Source organism: Phyllostomus hastatus, unplaced genomic scaffold (assembly GCF_019186645.2).
Source record: "Phyllostomus hastatus isolate PE091 unplaced genomic scaffold, TTU_PhHast_1.1 phas_contig_1, whole genome shotgun sequence".
NCBI classification, from domain to species: Eukaryota; Metazoa; Chordata; class Mammalia; order Chiroptera; family Phyllostomidae; genus Phyllostomus; species Phyllostomus hastatus.
Window position 1 is genome coordinate 23,752,266 of NW_025333498.1, and position 16,427 is coordinate 23,768,692.

General features: G+C 33.6%; 1 protein-coding gene across 1 annotated transcript in view; it reads left to right on the forward strand.

The window, feature by feature from the left end:
• The window catches only part of LOC123827779 (sodium channel protein type 1 subunit alpha-like), a 112,217-nt gene that overhangs the window by 71,316 nt on the left and 24,474 nt on the right, over positions 1 to 16,427 (forward strand). Inside the window, 9 exon segments of the mRNA XM_045852276.1 lie at positions 893 to 1,273; positions 2,812 to 2,944; positions 4,105 to 4,343; positions 5,614 to 5,787; positions 6,749 to 7,105; positions 8,306 to 8,788; positions 11,909 to 12,029; positions 14,188 to 14,342; positions 16,232 to 16,405. Coding sequence (XP_045708232.1) covers positions 893 to 1,273; positions 2,812 to 2,944; positions 4,105 to 4,343; positions 5,614 to 5,787; positions 6,749 to 7,105; positions 8,306 to 8,788; positions 11,909 to 12,029; positions 14,188 to 14,342; positions 16,232 to 16,405 — 2,217 coding nt within the window.

Genomic DNA, 16,427 nt, shown 5'->3' on the forward strand with positions numbered 1-16,427 from the left:
CGAAATGCTGAAGACAGGGGGTGAATTAAATTAGACTGGTGAATTTTCATCAGCAGAATTGACTGCTATGTTTATTATATTTAAACCCATCCTTTCTGCATATAGCTATGTGAAAATTTTCACTCCACATATTTAAGTTTACAGCATGGTGTAGTTGAGACAACACTGGGTTGAAAGTCAGATGACCTGGATTCTCATACTGTCTGCTGGTATTTATAACTAATGACATTTCATCTTTCTGGTCCTCAGCTGACCAGTAATGTCTTTGTGTGTAATTTATGTTGTCCTCCCCCCAACTTCTTTATAAACCATCCAGTGTGCTTCTGAGCATATTAGTCATTGTACACTTTACAAAAAGTTCATCACTCTGGTTTCAGAAATTTTAACCTCAAGTTCTAAGAACACTGAGCCTTATAGATACAAAAGAAATTGTAATTAACTTAAAGCGATTTTAGAACAGATGAAAGCAATTTGTGAAAAGTGACAAAATTCCTTGAAAGGAAAGAACAGGAAAGACAAATGTAGCCTTATTACAGTCAGGATGTTGATGTTGAGCAAGTGCTTACAGTGTCCATAGTGATGTTCCAAGGATGTTTCCTTTTGAACTTGAAACATGGTGGCTCAGAGTTTTGTTTTGCAGCATAGCTTAAAGTTGCAGTCTATCTCCCCATTCATTAATCTCAAGGACTAGAAACCTTCTCCTTAAATTAAAATAATTTAACTTAATCTGAATGCACAGAAAATAAAAATATTGTTAATCAAAAGGAATGAATCATGTTCTGTTATGAATGCTGAGAGCTCCTTCAACTTAATCTTGAAAAATTAAAGCACATTTCAAATGGCTATATTAATATAATTTTATTTATTTTTTCATTTGGTTTCAAACTTTTAGTCTTTGTTGAGCATCCGTGGCTCCCTATTTTCTCCAAGGCGAAATAGCAGAACGAGCCTTTTCAGCTTTAGAGGGCGAGCAAAGGATGTGGGGTCAGAGAATGACTTTGCCGATGATGAGCACAGCACCTTTGAGGATAATGAGAGCCGAAGAGACTCCTTGTTTGTACCACGAAGACATGGAGAGCGACGTAATAGTAACCTAAGCCAGACCAGTAGGTCGTCCCGGATGTTGGCAGTGTTTCCAGCCAATGGGAAGATGCACAGCACTGTGGACTGCAATGGTGTGGTTTCCTTGGTTGGTGGACCTTCAGTTCCTACATCGCCTGTTGGACAACTTCTGCCAGAGGTGATAATAGATAAGCCAGCTACTGATGACAATGTAAGGAAGTTTTAAATAGTTCAGGCATGGCTGGCCCATTATTACTGCACCAGCCAGTGTTTCTACAGAATGGAACCCCTTGAGAATGATTCCTGGTTGGTCAAGCTGTGAATGCACCTGCATCTTCTAATACCTTTATAGACTAACCGACTAAATCTTAAAGCCTCAACCCTCTCTTGCATAACACCTGAATGCATTTACTTATTACACATGCTAAGGATAAATTAGGCACAATAATAAATTACTGCCTCCAGTTGAAGGATTTGCTATATACCCATGCTGAACTTTGAGAGCATGACATCTTCTAAAGTCCTGGTATAAAAGTGAATGAATGATGTCTATGTTTAAGTGTAAAGGGTGTATAATAAATCTTTCCAACAGGTTCTTCAATATAGCCCTGCTTTAGTTTAGAAGATTTTCAAGAACACTGTGCCTAAATAGCTCCATTTTTATTTTAAAATTTCTAGTCTTACTAAAAAAAGAATGCTGATATAGGTCTTCTCCAAATTAATCTAAATGAAAAGAAACAAATAAATTATTAATATAGACAGGTAAAAAAATTTGCCTGTGTTCAAAGGTATGTTGTATGTTTGTGATGTATACCCGGATGAGGAATTTCTAAATAGATGGTGCCTCTTATTAGACTGTTAACTCATTTGGAAATATATCAGCATGATGAGGCATGAATAAGTCAGAATTAGATGACATATTGCTTGGTACCCTGGATAAAACTGTTGTCCATGCAGCATGTGTATGTGTGTGTTTAAATACACATTTTGGCACTGGCCAGTATGACTTAGTTGGTTGGAGCATTGTCCCATAACTGAAAGGTTGTGGGTTTGATTCCCAGTCAGGGCACATACCTAGGTTGTGGGATCCATCTCTGGTCTGTGCAGTCTTGGGTCCAGGCACCTACAGGAGGCAACCGATCAATGCCTCTCTCTCATTGATGTCTCTCTCTTGCATTGATGTTTCTCTCTTGCATCAGTGTTTCTCTTTCTCCCTTCCTCTCTCTCTGAAAAAACAATTAGAAAATGTCCTTCACTGAAGATAAATAAACAAATTAATAATAAATATACATTTTGTGTTGTCAGTGACCATCTATTTCTTGTGCCCAGAGAATAAGATGTCTCGTGATCATTTGTATTTCTTTAAAAATAAATAGCTACCTTGTTCAAAATAATATGCCTTAACCATTTATATGACTTTTTCATATTGTTAGTTTTTTACTGTTAGTTCCAAAAGGGTAACTGTTAACTATGTCTCACAAGAGATTATCAACTATACCTAAATTATATCATGTTTTATAAAATTATGAAATCAGAAAGTTAAAAAACTCAGGTTTTGCTGTATGACTAAGTGGTTGACAGTTTGGACATTCCAGGTTACTAATACAATAAGTCAGCAATACCTGCCATTACCACTTAAGTATGAAAGTGCATGATGCATGTGTTTCATGAAACGTACGTGTCACACTGGTTGTCTGCTTATCATATTGCTAAAGTTAATTATTTAATATGTTAGCATTTTCTTTACAGGGAACAACCACTGAAACTGAAATGAGAAAAAGACGGTCAAGTTCTTTCCATGTGTCCATGGACTTTCTAGAAGATCCTTCCCAAAGGCAAAGAGCAATGAGTATAGCCAGCATTTTAACAAATACAGTAGAAGGTTTGTAACAAATTCCATTTTGATTTTGATTAATTTTACTAAACTTATATTGTCTCTTTAAAAACAAATATCTCTATTTGTGCATTGGAAACTGTATGTATACAGGGGTGTCCAAAAGTAGTTTTATAGTTTTTTGTATGAAAAAAGACATGCAGACTGTGATTATTACAATAGCTTTATTAACTGCATTTCACATACTCACTATTATTAATCTACTTTGGCCCACCCCTGTATTCTAAATATATAATAGGTCTTATTCAAGAGTTGTTATTTGTTATAACTACTTATAAATTCTAGGAGCTTTAAAAACTATTTAAATTCAATAATATTGGACCTCTAACAAATGTTTTCCTGTGTGTAGAAACTCCTTGAAAATGAATAATAAGCATTTCTATTAGGAGTTTCTAATCCCATTAGCCATAGTGATCCTCTCTTCTATTGTACTTCACTTAAGACTTCCAACATCAACCTAAATACTCTCAAGATTGGAGGATAGGAGTAGGTCATTTTCACAAAATAAAAACAAATTAATAAGATGATTCTTGGCTCAATTCATCCCTATCTTATCTCTTACAGCCTGAAGATGATATCTTAGCCAGATACTAAAAGAGAATTACACGTAATATCTACACTACCCCAACCCATGTTTCTATTGAGACTTCATTTCAAAGATGATTCACTTAACTTAAGGCCAAGTGCTGAGCCACGTTATCAATGCACACAAGAAAGAAAGCTATTCTGCCCTGGCTGGTGTGGCTCAATGGATTGAGTGCCAGCCTTTGAACCAAAGGGTTGCCAATTCAATTCCCATTCTAGGACACATGCCTGGGTTGCAGGCCAGGTCCCCAGTGAGGGATGCTTGAGAGGCAACCACACATCAGTGTTTCTCTTCCTCTCTCCTTCCCTTTTCCTTTCTAAAAATAAATAAATAAAATCTTTTATTTAAAGCTATTCTCTCCTACCTCTGTTATATGTATATGTCTGAAGAAATATCTTTGGGAGGCTAAGGAATAAATATTTAAGTTTGTTTTAAGTACAAAAGTGTTTGTAGCAAAGGGAAATGTATTGATTACTGAAAAAAAGTCCAGTAGATCTGAAATAAAGAAGTATATTAGTGTGTAAAATATATATTTTGGTGATTGTTATTTTTTTTAATCTAGAACTTGAAGAATCCAGGCAGAAATGCCCACCCTGTTGGTACAAATTTTCCAACATATTCTTAATCTGGGACTGTTCACCATATTGGCTAAAAGTGAAACACCTCGTCAACCTGGTCGTGATGGACCCATTTGTTGACCTGGCCATCACCATCTGCATTGTCTTAAATACTCTTTTCATGGCCATGGAGCACTATCCCATGACAGATCATTTCAATAATGTGCTTACAGTAGGAAACTTGGTAAGCATATTGGAAGGTAAATGTGTTCAGTCTTCAATTGTTTAATTTAAGTAACTGTTTACATTTAATAGCTTACAGCAGTCTTTCCACCACACCTCTGACTCCTGGCTCCCAAAAGATAGGAATTACACCTAGCTATCTACACTATACATTTTGCCAATAACAATAGTCCTTAATATCGAAGAAAAAAACAAGAGAGTAATAGACATAGGACTATTGAAAAGACAATATTGATAGTTACAAATTTTTCAAGATACAGAGGCAGTTTAAGGACACAGTTTTTGAAATGACATTATCACAGTTCCCCTACTTGTATTGAAGTAGAAGGCTAAAATAAAATTGCTCAGCAGTATGAGCAATAATGCAACTACTCAAAACATCTCTCCAGCTTTTTTATTTCCAGTGTCTAGATAGGACGTGTGTTGTTTTATCTATCTATTCTATATTGAAATTATAAAATATTGAAAATCTCCATATTATTTATTTTATGATGTATGTATTTATGATTACATGATTTTATGATTATATTATATGATTAACAAGGCCATTTTCGGTACAGGTTGCCACTTAATTCTTTTTTGTGCTTAAAAACATAAATTATTAAAGTGTTTGTCAGTTGACTCAAGTTAGGAATGTTAGCTTTTATTCTCTGAAAGAAAGAGGACTCGGAAGTAATATATGCATTTTCCATATTTGTTTTGTGGTTTAAATTTTTTAATGGTAAAAAGCAAACAGGTAAGACATCCTGTATTGTAGTATATATATTTTAAAGCACTAGTATTTATACTATAGAAGTAAATTTATTTTTTCATGTGCATAACAAATTGATAATAGTAATGTACACATTATAATAATAGCTATACATGTATAACTATCTGATTTTAAGGAAATGAGGAAAAACTTATGGACTAATAAAATTTTTCATGGGCAAAGTCTTACCAATACATGTGCTGTAGAAAATCTGGAGGAAAAGCAGTTTGATGTAATGGGTAGAACACTGGTTAAAAATAGAATTGCACTCAAATCCTAGTTTTGCCATTTTCCAGTTGTATGATAATCAGGCAAGTCATTGAATCCATTGGAAGTCCTCTTTCCTCATCAGTAGAGTATTTATAATACCAGTAAGGTAATTATAATACAGGTAAGGTATAATATCAATAAGGTAATTATGGGGAAAGCAGCATAAACATTTTGTTCTAACAGCAAATGATGTGTTATTCTACTTTATGATTATGTGATGGAACTACAGTAATTTTTTTTTCAATCTTAGGTTTTCACTGGAATCTTTACAGCAGAAATGTTTCTGAAAATTATTGCCATGGATCCTTACTATTATTTTCAAGAAGGCTGGAATATCTTTGATGGTTTTATTGTGACACTTAGCTTGGTAGAACTTGGCCTTGCCAATGTGGAAGGATTATCAGTTCTCCGCTCATTTCGATTGGTAAAAAACAAAACAGAACAGCAACAACAACAAAAAAATCTATCCAATAATAAGAGTTTTTGCATAATATTGTCATAGGTTTGAACATACAACCATTAACATTTTAAGTTTTTTGTAATATTTGCATTGTCAAAAACTGTTCCTAAATGGATAAAATGTCCCCATTTATTAAAAAAAAACTTTATTGCAAAAAGCATAGTCATGAAAAGTTACCATTTTGATTAATTATTTTTCCTAGAGATGACTACAGTTAATATTTCTGAATCTAAAACGTGTTTTAATGAAAATATACCACATTTTAGTAGTAACTTGAAAATATAAACAGCCCTTTGTTGCAATGGATTATGATCAGATACTAGATGTGCATGCAAAAATTTTTCCTAATTCTACCTCTGGAAAATACTTTCCTTTCCAAAAATCACAAGAGAGATATCTGTAGGATTACTTAATGTGCCAATTGATTCACATATATGTTCTCGCATATCAGAGAAAGAATTGTAATCATGGTAAACATTCCAACTTTTAAAATGCAAGCACATCTAGCTATGTCAATGCTCAAAAAGAGCATTAATGAATAATAAACACTTTTCCCCACTTAGGGTCCACTATGATATTACTTTGCACACTGTTAACAAATAAATATCAGTAGAGGTCATTGCAGTTCAGATGTTAATATTAGTGTCAGGCTTGGTATGCCTTATAACCACTTTCACAAAACAAATTAAAGTCAATCAGATCCCAAATTGTCATTAAACATTTACTCTCAGGGAAAATTATCTACATGGTTAAAATATGGAAAAACCAGATTCTTGTTATGTGGTCCAAAATTATTCATGAGCCTGTAAGGGTTCAAAGGCAGGGTAGATATAACAGATTCAATATTAATCATCATTTTTGGTAGATAATAATATATATAATGCTTTTTATGATCATGATAATATATATTTCTTTTATTTACCAGCTCCGAGTTTTTAAATTGGCAAAATCTTGGCCAACATTAAATATGTTAATAAAGATCATCGGCAATTCTGTGGGGGCCCTGGGAAACCTCACCTTGGTGTTGGCCATCATCGTCTTCATCTTTGCCGTGGTCGGCATGCAGCTCTTTGGTAAAAGCTACAAGGATTGTGTCTGCAAGATTGCCAGTGACTGTGAGCTCCCACGGTGGCACATGAATGACTTCTTCCACTCCTTCCTGATCGTGTTCCGTGTGCTGTGTGGAGAGTGGATAGAGACCATGTGGGACTGCATGGAGGTCGCTGGTCAAGCCATGTGCCTTACTGTCTTCATGATGGTCATGGTCATTGGGAACCTGGTGGTATGTGCCCATTTAAGATGTGTATTTCAGAAATAGATTAAGAGCAGAATAGAACAATTACCACTTTATCTAAAACAAATTTAAAAAGTCTCTTACCTTCGATATTCTTATTGTCTCATTTTGACAACATAGCAATATAGCAGGGACCCTATAGTAATTATACTCAACACCACTTTATCAACCACTTCATCACATTTATTATGTGAATTCCAATACAGTATCATATTGAAAATAGGACTAATAGGATATGCTGGAAAGATTCAGAGACAAGGGAAGAAGTCTAAAATCAATTTAGAATAACCCAATCTAATATGTTAGTTTAGGACTAAAATGTGGTGCCTTTAAAAGTTCATAGTGATTTTGCCCTTTCCTTGCCCCTTTGTGGCAGTAGTGTTCAGTCACTCTCTGTCATATGGCAGATGCATTAGCCAACCTGAGTTGGCCATTTCTCTAGTGTCTCTCAGTCAAAACAAGAGTTGGTTAATCAATCATGAGATTAAGTAAATGGAGTAACTGATCAACTCTTCTCTCTTTCTTAAGTGTGGAAAATTAATTACTTTTTATAGTATAGAAATAAATAATATATTCCTATATATAGTAATATGCCAGCCTTATGGAAATATTAGGTATTATTTATAAATAGTCCCCCTAATTAGTCAATTAATCCAATTTGTGGGGTATGAAAAATACAATAGATTAAGAAAACAAGTGTCAATGCCTATGTTAAACCCCTAATTCTTATCTTAGGTCATAATGATTATTTTTCAATTAGTGTCCAATTCAGTATCACTCTTTATCAAAATGAAACTATAGGATGCATATAAATTCATAATTTCAAGCACTAATAATTTTTAAGCTTAGGACTCATATAAATACATACTCTATCTGTTTTCTTATAATCACACAATTTTAAACTTAGCTAAACCTTAGGGCATCTCATTCAATTTCTTGATTTTATAAGTGAGAGAACTTGAGATCACCAGAAATCCTCTCTGCACAAGGATATATGTATAGTGCAAGTAGCTATGAGCAAGATCACAAATTCAGATTGCCCAATTTTTATTCCCTATGCTATGGTGTTCCTTTCTCATCTAGTTGTTAGAAGTTATAGTTTCCTCTACACTGAGAGAAATAGGTGAACTCAATCTGCTCTTCTTTATATTGGGGTGAAATTATAATCATGTTTGCATTATTTTTAAGGTCCTGAACCTCTTTCTGGCCTTGCTTCTGAGCTCATTCAGTGCAGACAACCTTGCAGCCACTGATGATGATAATGAAATGAACAACCTCCAAATTGCAGTGGATAGGATGCATAAAGGAATTGCTTATGTGAAGAGAAAGATATATGAATTTATTCAACAAGCCTTCGTTAGGAAAAAAAAGATTTTAGATGAAATTAAACCACTTGATGATCTAAACAATAAGAAAGACAGTTGTATGTCCAATCATATAACAGAAACTGGGAAAGATCTTGACTATCTTAAAGATATCAATGGAACCACAAGTGGAATAGGAACTGGCAGCAGTGTTGAAAAATACATTATCGATGAAAGTGATTACATGTCATTCATAAACAACCCCAGTCTTACTGTGACTGTACCAATTGCTGTAGGAGAGTCTGACTTTGAAAATTTAAATACAGAGGACTTCAGTAGTGAATCAGATCTGGAAGAAAGCAAGGAGGTAAGATTTTATAGTTGTTAGGTATGAATTTGTGTGTATATACATGTATTATATTGCTTGTATTTATGATGATATATTATTTAATTTGGAATTTTTTGCCATTATGTAAAGTTTTATTTCACTGAGAAATGAAACATTTGGGCCCAGGAGGATGATTAATAAATGGAAGAATAATGTAGTTTGGTGATGAGTTTTCTTATCTTTATTAATGGATATCTGTTAGACAGTGAATGAATGAATGATCCAAGAAATGAATAAACATCATCTGATTTAATAATTAAAATAATCTTGAAAGAAATGTGTCTAACTTTTCAGGTAAAAAAATTAGCTTAGGGAGCTTAAGGTCATATAACCAATCAGGGGTATAGCTAAGAATTGAACTTAGAGCCTTTGTTTACAGTTCTATATATATTCACTAACACTGAATATCACAATTAATAAGAACAATTTAATATTTAGTAAATGTGAATAATCCACTATAGAGTATCCTTCTAACATACAGACTGATGAAAGAATCATCTGGGTTTAGGAATGATGTGGGAATTGAGTTAATATTCAACTTTTCTAGCGCTTTGTAAAAATGCTTAATCTCAGTACAGGGTCTTTTTCTTTGATATTATGAGGGTGTTTTGTTGAAAGTCTTTGACAGAGGTCATTTTAATTTTTAATATGCTTAGTGTACATTAGAAATATTTACTAATGCACAATGTGCACAATTAAATATTAATATTAAGATTATAGAGCATCTCATTTATGTGTGATTTTAACATATAAATATATCTTATATATATAACAATAGTAGTTCACTTTTAAAATTGTACATACCTAACTTTAAAAATAAGAATTATTTTCAAAAATAATATACAAGGTCTGTCTAGAAGAAGTTCAGCCATTGTTATTTAATGAGAACGGTATGTGGGACATCAGTGTAACTGGAAGTTAAGGAGAGTGGACTGAAATGTGCATGCGTGAACAATGACAACCTCACCATACTAGTTAGTGGAGGCAGTAGACACCACTGAGTACATGCACTGTGTGGCTGTCGCATTGCAAATGACTGAAAGAGTAGAGCAATGAATCTGCATCAGATTTTGCATTAAGCATGAACATTCCTCCACGGAAGCTACTCAGATGATTCAGAAGGCCACAGCTATGGGCAACCGGTGATTGGCAGCTTCATCACCACAACACACCTGCTCATGCATCACGTTTCGTGCAGAGTTTTTTGGCAAAACATCAAATCACCCAGGTGACTCAGTCCCACTACAGCCCATATTTAGCACCCTGCAACTTCTGACTTTTCCCAAAACTAAAATCATCTTTGAAAAGGAAGAGATTTCAGACCATCAAGATTCAGGAAAATACAGCAGGGCAGCTGATGGCAATTGGGAGAACTGTGTGAGGTGCTAAGGTGCCTACTTCAAAGGGGACTGAGGCATCATTGCCCTATACACAATGTTTTTTGTATCTTGTATCTTCTTCAACAAATGTCTTTATTTTTCATAGTACATGGCTGGATACTTTCTGGAGAGACATCATATATGTACACATTCATATTTTGTTCCCTTTTGACCCTCAAACTCTAATTTACTTTTAATATATTTTAGCTCTTAGTATATTGTGAACTCCTATTAACCTTATAAACTATGGTCTCTGTAACAAACTCAGTCTAAAATAAAAGCAGACACATCCTAAAATCAAGTTAGAGAACAATACCATTTAATCTCTTACCCTTAAAAAATATCATGGAGTATTTTATTTGCTTTGCTTTGTTTTCACACTCAGGATCAAAATCATTTGCTTCAGTAAACATTTTTAAAAAGAAAAAATGTTACATAAAGCCATTGGGGTTGTAGTTATTAAGTAGTTATGTATGAGGCAAATTAGATGCCTCAGGTATAATGTGGTCCCTACATACTCTACGCTCACTTGGTAAGTCATCCTGCCAAAAATACGTGGGTAATACAAGTCAGTGTAGAGTTAGCTGTTGAGAGTCACATGTGAAAATATACATATTTTCAAATGAACAGCTCATTGTGGAAGTTAGTAAATTAAAGGTTGATTAATGGTTTAGTAAAAATTAAAATGAATTTTTAAAATAGTGTATTAATTTTAAAAACTATGAAAACCATTGGGTTTATTAGATGAAATTCATAATAAAATTGAATTTTAACTTAAGAACAAAAAAGGAAAAATTAAGTGACCTTATTGATTTTTAAAGCAATAAAATACTTATTTGAAAATGTTTTAGCTTTGCTGTTATCCAATTACTTTAGTATTTTATCTGAAATTATATATAATGTACTAATGTAGAAACAGACTCCATGCATCTAAAATTCTTTCCCTTCCATTTTTGAGTAATAGTGTTATTCTCCAATTAGATAACCTACTCAGAGCCAAATTATCTGTGATTTCAACAATGAAAAATATAACAATACATTGATAAAATGTATGGGTTATGAGGGCTTTAATAACATTCATTTAGCCTGTGATAAAATGAAGAAATATTCAAAAAGAACTCTGATAATTCAAATAACATAACTAATAGAAGTAAATATGCTATAACTGTATATTATCTCAAAAATTATATTTACAGAGAAGTATTATTTTCAAGTATGCATGATACATTTATATAAATTAACAATACACTGGATCTCAAAGTAAACCTCAATAAATTCAGAACAGCAGACACTGTATAAGGTTATTATCTTCATAAATTCAAAACAGAAGACATCATGTAGCTCATTATCTAATCACAATGCAGTAACAGAAATTAATAGTGGAATAATAGAAAAAATTTTAACCACTTGAAAATTAAGAGATTTTCTCCTAAGCAAATATTAGGGCTTTTCTAAGTCATAGAACAGTGGTTTGCTTAGTACATCTTTCCGATGGTCATTTGTAACTTCATCAGCAACCCAACTTCACATTTCCATTGTGAATTATGGTAAAAGAGTTAATGTAGTTTCCTTTTCTTACTTAATTCACTTCAGCTCTAAACTTAAAGTCTACTTCAAAGAGAATTCAAAATCAGTTGAGAAAACTAACCCTTTCCTGCTAGGGTACTTATTAGTTACCCAAATTAAAATTATTTGCTTTTTACGTCCATCTGACACACAGAAACTTAATGAAAGCAGCAGCTCATCTGAAGGCAGCACTGTAGACATCGGCGCACCTGCAGAAGAACAGCCTGTAGTGGAACCTGAGGAAACCCTTGAGCCTGAAGCCTGTTTCACTGAAGGTAAAGAAAATGACCCTCGTGATAATCTTCCATTTATGGAGTAAAGTTATTTTTAGTTTTCAATCACCCAAAAATGGACCACACATAACAGAATACAACTTTGTTATAGATCTACTTCAATTACCTCTAATATGCTAAGAGATTTATAGTCTATTGTTAGGTTTTGGTTATCTCTACCCATTCTGTGGAAGGGACCGTAAACATGGAGGGAAGTATTTTAATATAAACAAAACTAGTGACTAATTTATCTTTTTTAATCTCTCTTTTTTAAAGATTTTATTTATTTATTTTTAGAGAGGGAAGGGAGGGATAAAGAGAGAGAGAGAGAGACATCAATGTGCGGTTGCTGGGGTCCGTGGCCTACCACCCAAGCTTGTGCCCTGACTGGGAATTGAACCTGCAATGCTTTGGTTCGCAGTCCACGCTCAATCCACTGAGCTATGCCAGCCAGGGCCTAATTTATCATTTTAAAAAATAAAGTGATTTTAGAAGTTAGCATATTAAAGACCAGTTAAAATTCTCATACACAGAATTTGTCTTTAAAATAACTTTAATTAAATGAGTTGCAAAGACAGTGTGTATTTTTTTAGTGAAATCATCATTTTCCAGATGAAACAGAAAATAAGCTCTGCCCAATACCTGGTAACTGAACAGTCTCTAGTTGAACCTGCTGCAATATGGAAAATGGGCCTAAAAGCTTTGTTTTCTCCATGAGTAGTATTTCCCATGATCAGATTTTTGGGGGAATTTGAGTTTTGAAGAGATGAATATATTTGCATAGTCTTTATTTAGTGATCTCTTCTTTAAAGGCTTGATATATAATGTCTCCCTCTATTTCCTATATAAATTATACACAACTCTCAAAGTCCTTCTCAAACTACCTTCATCTGACCATAGTGAAAAAGAGCTCAACAGCTATAATAAATATATCCGTTTAATTCTCCTGATAACTAGCCATATATTCTTTCATGGTAGCTCTTCTCTGTTTTGAATTATTATATGTATCATCCCAGTTTTTCTTCCTCTCTTCCTCTCTTTTTCCCTTCCTTCCCTTCCCTTTCCTTTATAGAATACCTGCCTTTTTTCCCACCCTTTGAGGCAGAGTTCCTACATCTTTTCTTGAAAATCAAGATGTAATGTTCTTGGGGGCAAGGTTCATATACTCCCTCCCCTTTCTTCTTTCCTCCTTCCTTTCCTTCCTTTCTTTTTTCTTTTTCTTTCCTCCTTTCATCTTGTCTTCCTTCCTTCCTTTCCCCTTTTCCTTATGTCTTTTCTTTTTTCCTTCCTTTTTCCTTCCTTTTTTTCCTTCCATCCTCCCTTCCTCCCTCTTTCTTTATTACATTTTCTTTCTCTGTTTCCTTCCTTCTTATTTTCTTTCCTCCTTTCCTCCCTCCCTCCCTCTTTTCCTCCCTCCCTCCCTCCCTTCCTTTCTTCCTTCCTTCCTTCCTTTCTTTCTTTCTTTCTTTCTTTCTTTCTTTCTTTCTTTCTTTCTTTCTTTCTTTCTTTCTTTCTTTCTTTCTTTCTTTCTTTCTTTCTGTCTTTCAATCCTGCATGGTGCTTACTAAGGTATTCACAGATACCTTTGATTTAATTGTTATGTCAGAGTGAGTAAAAGTAGTGTAAGAAAGGAATGAAAAATCAAAGCAGGACCGTGTTGATCAAATTTTGGTGGACAAAATTAATTTTGGAAATTAAGTAAGCTCTTCTAGGAGCACCACAAGAAAACCTTAACAGTATCACACCAGTATTGTTGGAAGAGATCTATGTTATTACTCTATATCCTCTTTAAGGGAGAAGTTTTCTGTTTATTATTAATTTGCAGTTTGAAGTCCTTTTTTATAGTGACTTTAACAGAGTGTAATGGGATGATGGAGGACAAGGTAAAGCTACTTCATATTGATTTGTGCTTTACAAAGTTTATTCTTGGAAAGTAACAGTTGAGTCAGAAAAAGCAAGTGTTATTAGCCAGGGAACCATTTAAAGATCCTGAATAATTTTTGCAACTTCACACAAATTTACTCTTGCTACTCCAGGCCTAGAGAGTTACCCTAGCAAGAGAGAGATGGCAATAGGAAAGAGATGATGGATCAGAGACATGCCAGAAGTTACTGTTGAAGCTGTAGAAGTTATTTTATTGATTTAAACATTATACTTTCAGGCTGTGTACAAAGATTCAAATGCTGTCAAATCAGTGTGGAAGAAGGGAGAGGAAAGCAATGGTGGAACCTGAGAAGAACATGTTTCCGAATAGTTGAACATAACTGGTTTGAAACTTTCATTGTTTTTATGATTCTCCTTAGTAGCGGTGCTCTGGTGAGTGAATATTAAGCAAAAGTGATAAAATACTAAGTTTTAGAATAACCTAATATTGATGACTTGTTAATCCTTTCTGTTGCATTCCTTTAGGAAATGGACTTTTCCCTCTAAACGCTCCTTGTACACCCATTTCCATTTCCACAGCATCAGCCATCACCCCTGTTTAATAAATCCCAAACTGTTATCTCTATTCATGACTTCTTCCTTAAACATACATACATTTTTATTTCCATCCACCACCCATCTACCCACCAACTCACCCTTCTACCCATTTCTAGTGCCTGTTAATTACCCCATTTCATATCTTCCAGACTATAGACATAATGTATAACTATTCACCTCTAAACTTACTATGTGTGCATACATTTCTAATAATATATTTATTAATTTTTCTTATTCAGTAACCCAGAAAATTTCTCCTTTCAGTTTATTCAGTATAACAAAAAATATGAATATTCAATTATTTATACTTTAATAATAAAGTAAGCATGGCAAAGACAGTGACATTAATGGTAGTCCTGTGATTGGGACTCTGTAACTTCTAAATTCTGACAAGTTTTCTTTTTGAATGGTATTATTATTATCTCTTTTTGGACAGTCAGTAAGTCCTTAGGAACCACTTCTCTGCCCTTTCTCAATTGTGTAACTATTTTTATGCTACTCAAGAAACAGTGAATATTGCTAACAACTATTGGGCAGTGTGCCTAAGTGACTCATTTAAGGATTGGTTTCTCTTTATATGAAGGTTTTCTTTATGTCAGAATCAGTTTACATATACATAAAAATAATCTACAAAAATATAAACTATAACATATAGATAAAATTTCAGAAAATATTGACACAAATGGAATACTTAAGCCACAAGATAGATGATAGATAGATGTAGATAATAGGTAAATAGAGGATAGATAGATAGATCTTCCCTGATTGAAACAAAATTAGTTTCTTTAGCTTAAATTCATAATTAGAATATAGGCCTATATTTTCCTGCCTATTTCTCTGATGAAATAAATTTTTCTACATGCTACTTAAGACAAAAAACAATCCTTTACCTTTGAAATGAATGTGGGACTTTGATATCAAATATCAAGGAAGGTTCATATAAGAATACTTATTGTGGTCTAAATGAGAAGTAATTTTATCCTACTATCATTGTCTCTGCTGAGAAATATAAACTATCAACAAAATGAAAGGAAAAAGGAATAAATGAATCCAACTACACAATAAATTTGGAAAGTATAATGATTAACTATAATTTCTGCTTTATGAAAAGTATAAGCTTTGCTTTTTATTTCTTCAGCCTCCTTTGTATAGCAAAAAGCCAACAAGTGGAAGCAAAAGAAATTAAACAAAAGGAATAAATAACTTCAAGTTGGAGTAGCACCATCATGATGTGACATTAAGAACTATTTCCTAATAGGTCAAATTAATTCATTAGAATCATGCTTTTACTTTTTTCTTTCAGCTATAATATAAATGGAGAGTATAATGTTTCCCTTATTCATTAAAATATCTTTTTTAAAGACTTTATTCATTTATTTTAAGAGAGAAGGGAAGGGAAGGGAAGGAGAAAGTAGGAAAACATCAATGTGTGGTTGCCTTTCATGCACCCTCTGCTGGGGAACTGGCATGCAACCCAGGCATGTGTCCTAACTGGGAATCGAACCAGCAACTCTTTGGTTCACAGGCTGGCACTCAATTCACTGAGCTACGCCAACCAGGGTCCATTAAAGGATCTTTAAGAGAAAAAATAGTAGTAATCACTATTCTTCCTCTGTCCTCCTATTCTAATTGAGTATCATATATTTACATATACATATGATCAGGAAATAGCCTACAGAGTATAATGGTATTAGAAATCTAAGATGTGTAACTTTTCTTTATAGGCATTTGAAGATATATATATTGATCAGCGAAAGACAATTAAGACAATGTTGGAATATGCTGACAAGGTTTTCACTTACATTTTCATTTTGGAAATGCTTCTAAAATGGGTGGCGTATGGCTATCAAACATATTTCACCAATGCATGGTGTTGGCTGGACTTCTTAATTGTTGATGTATGTACCCTTCATATCTTTC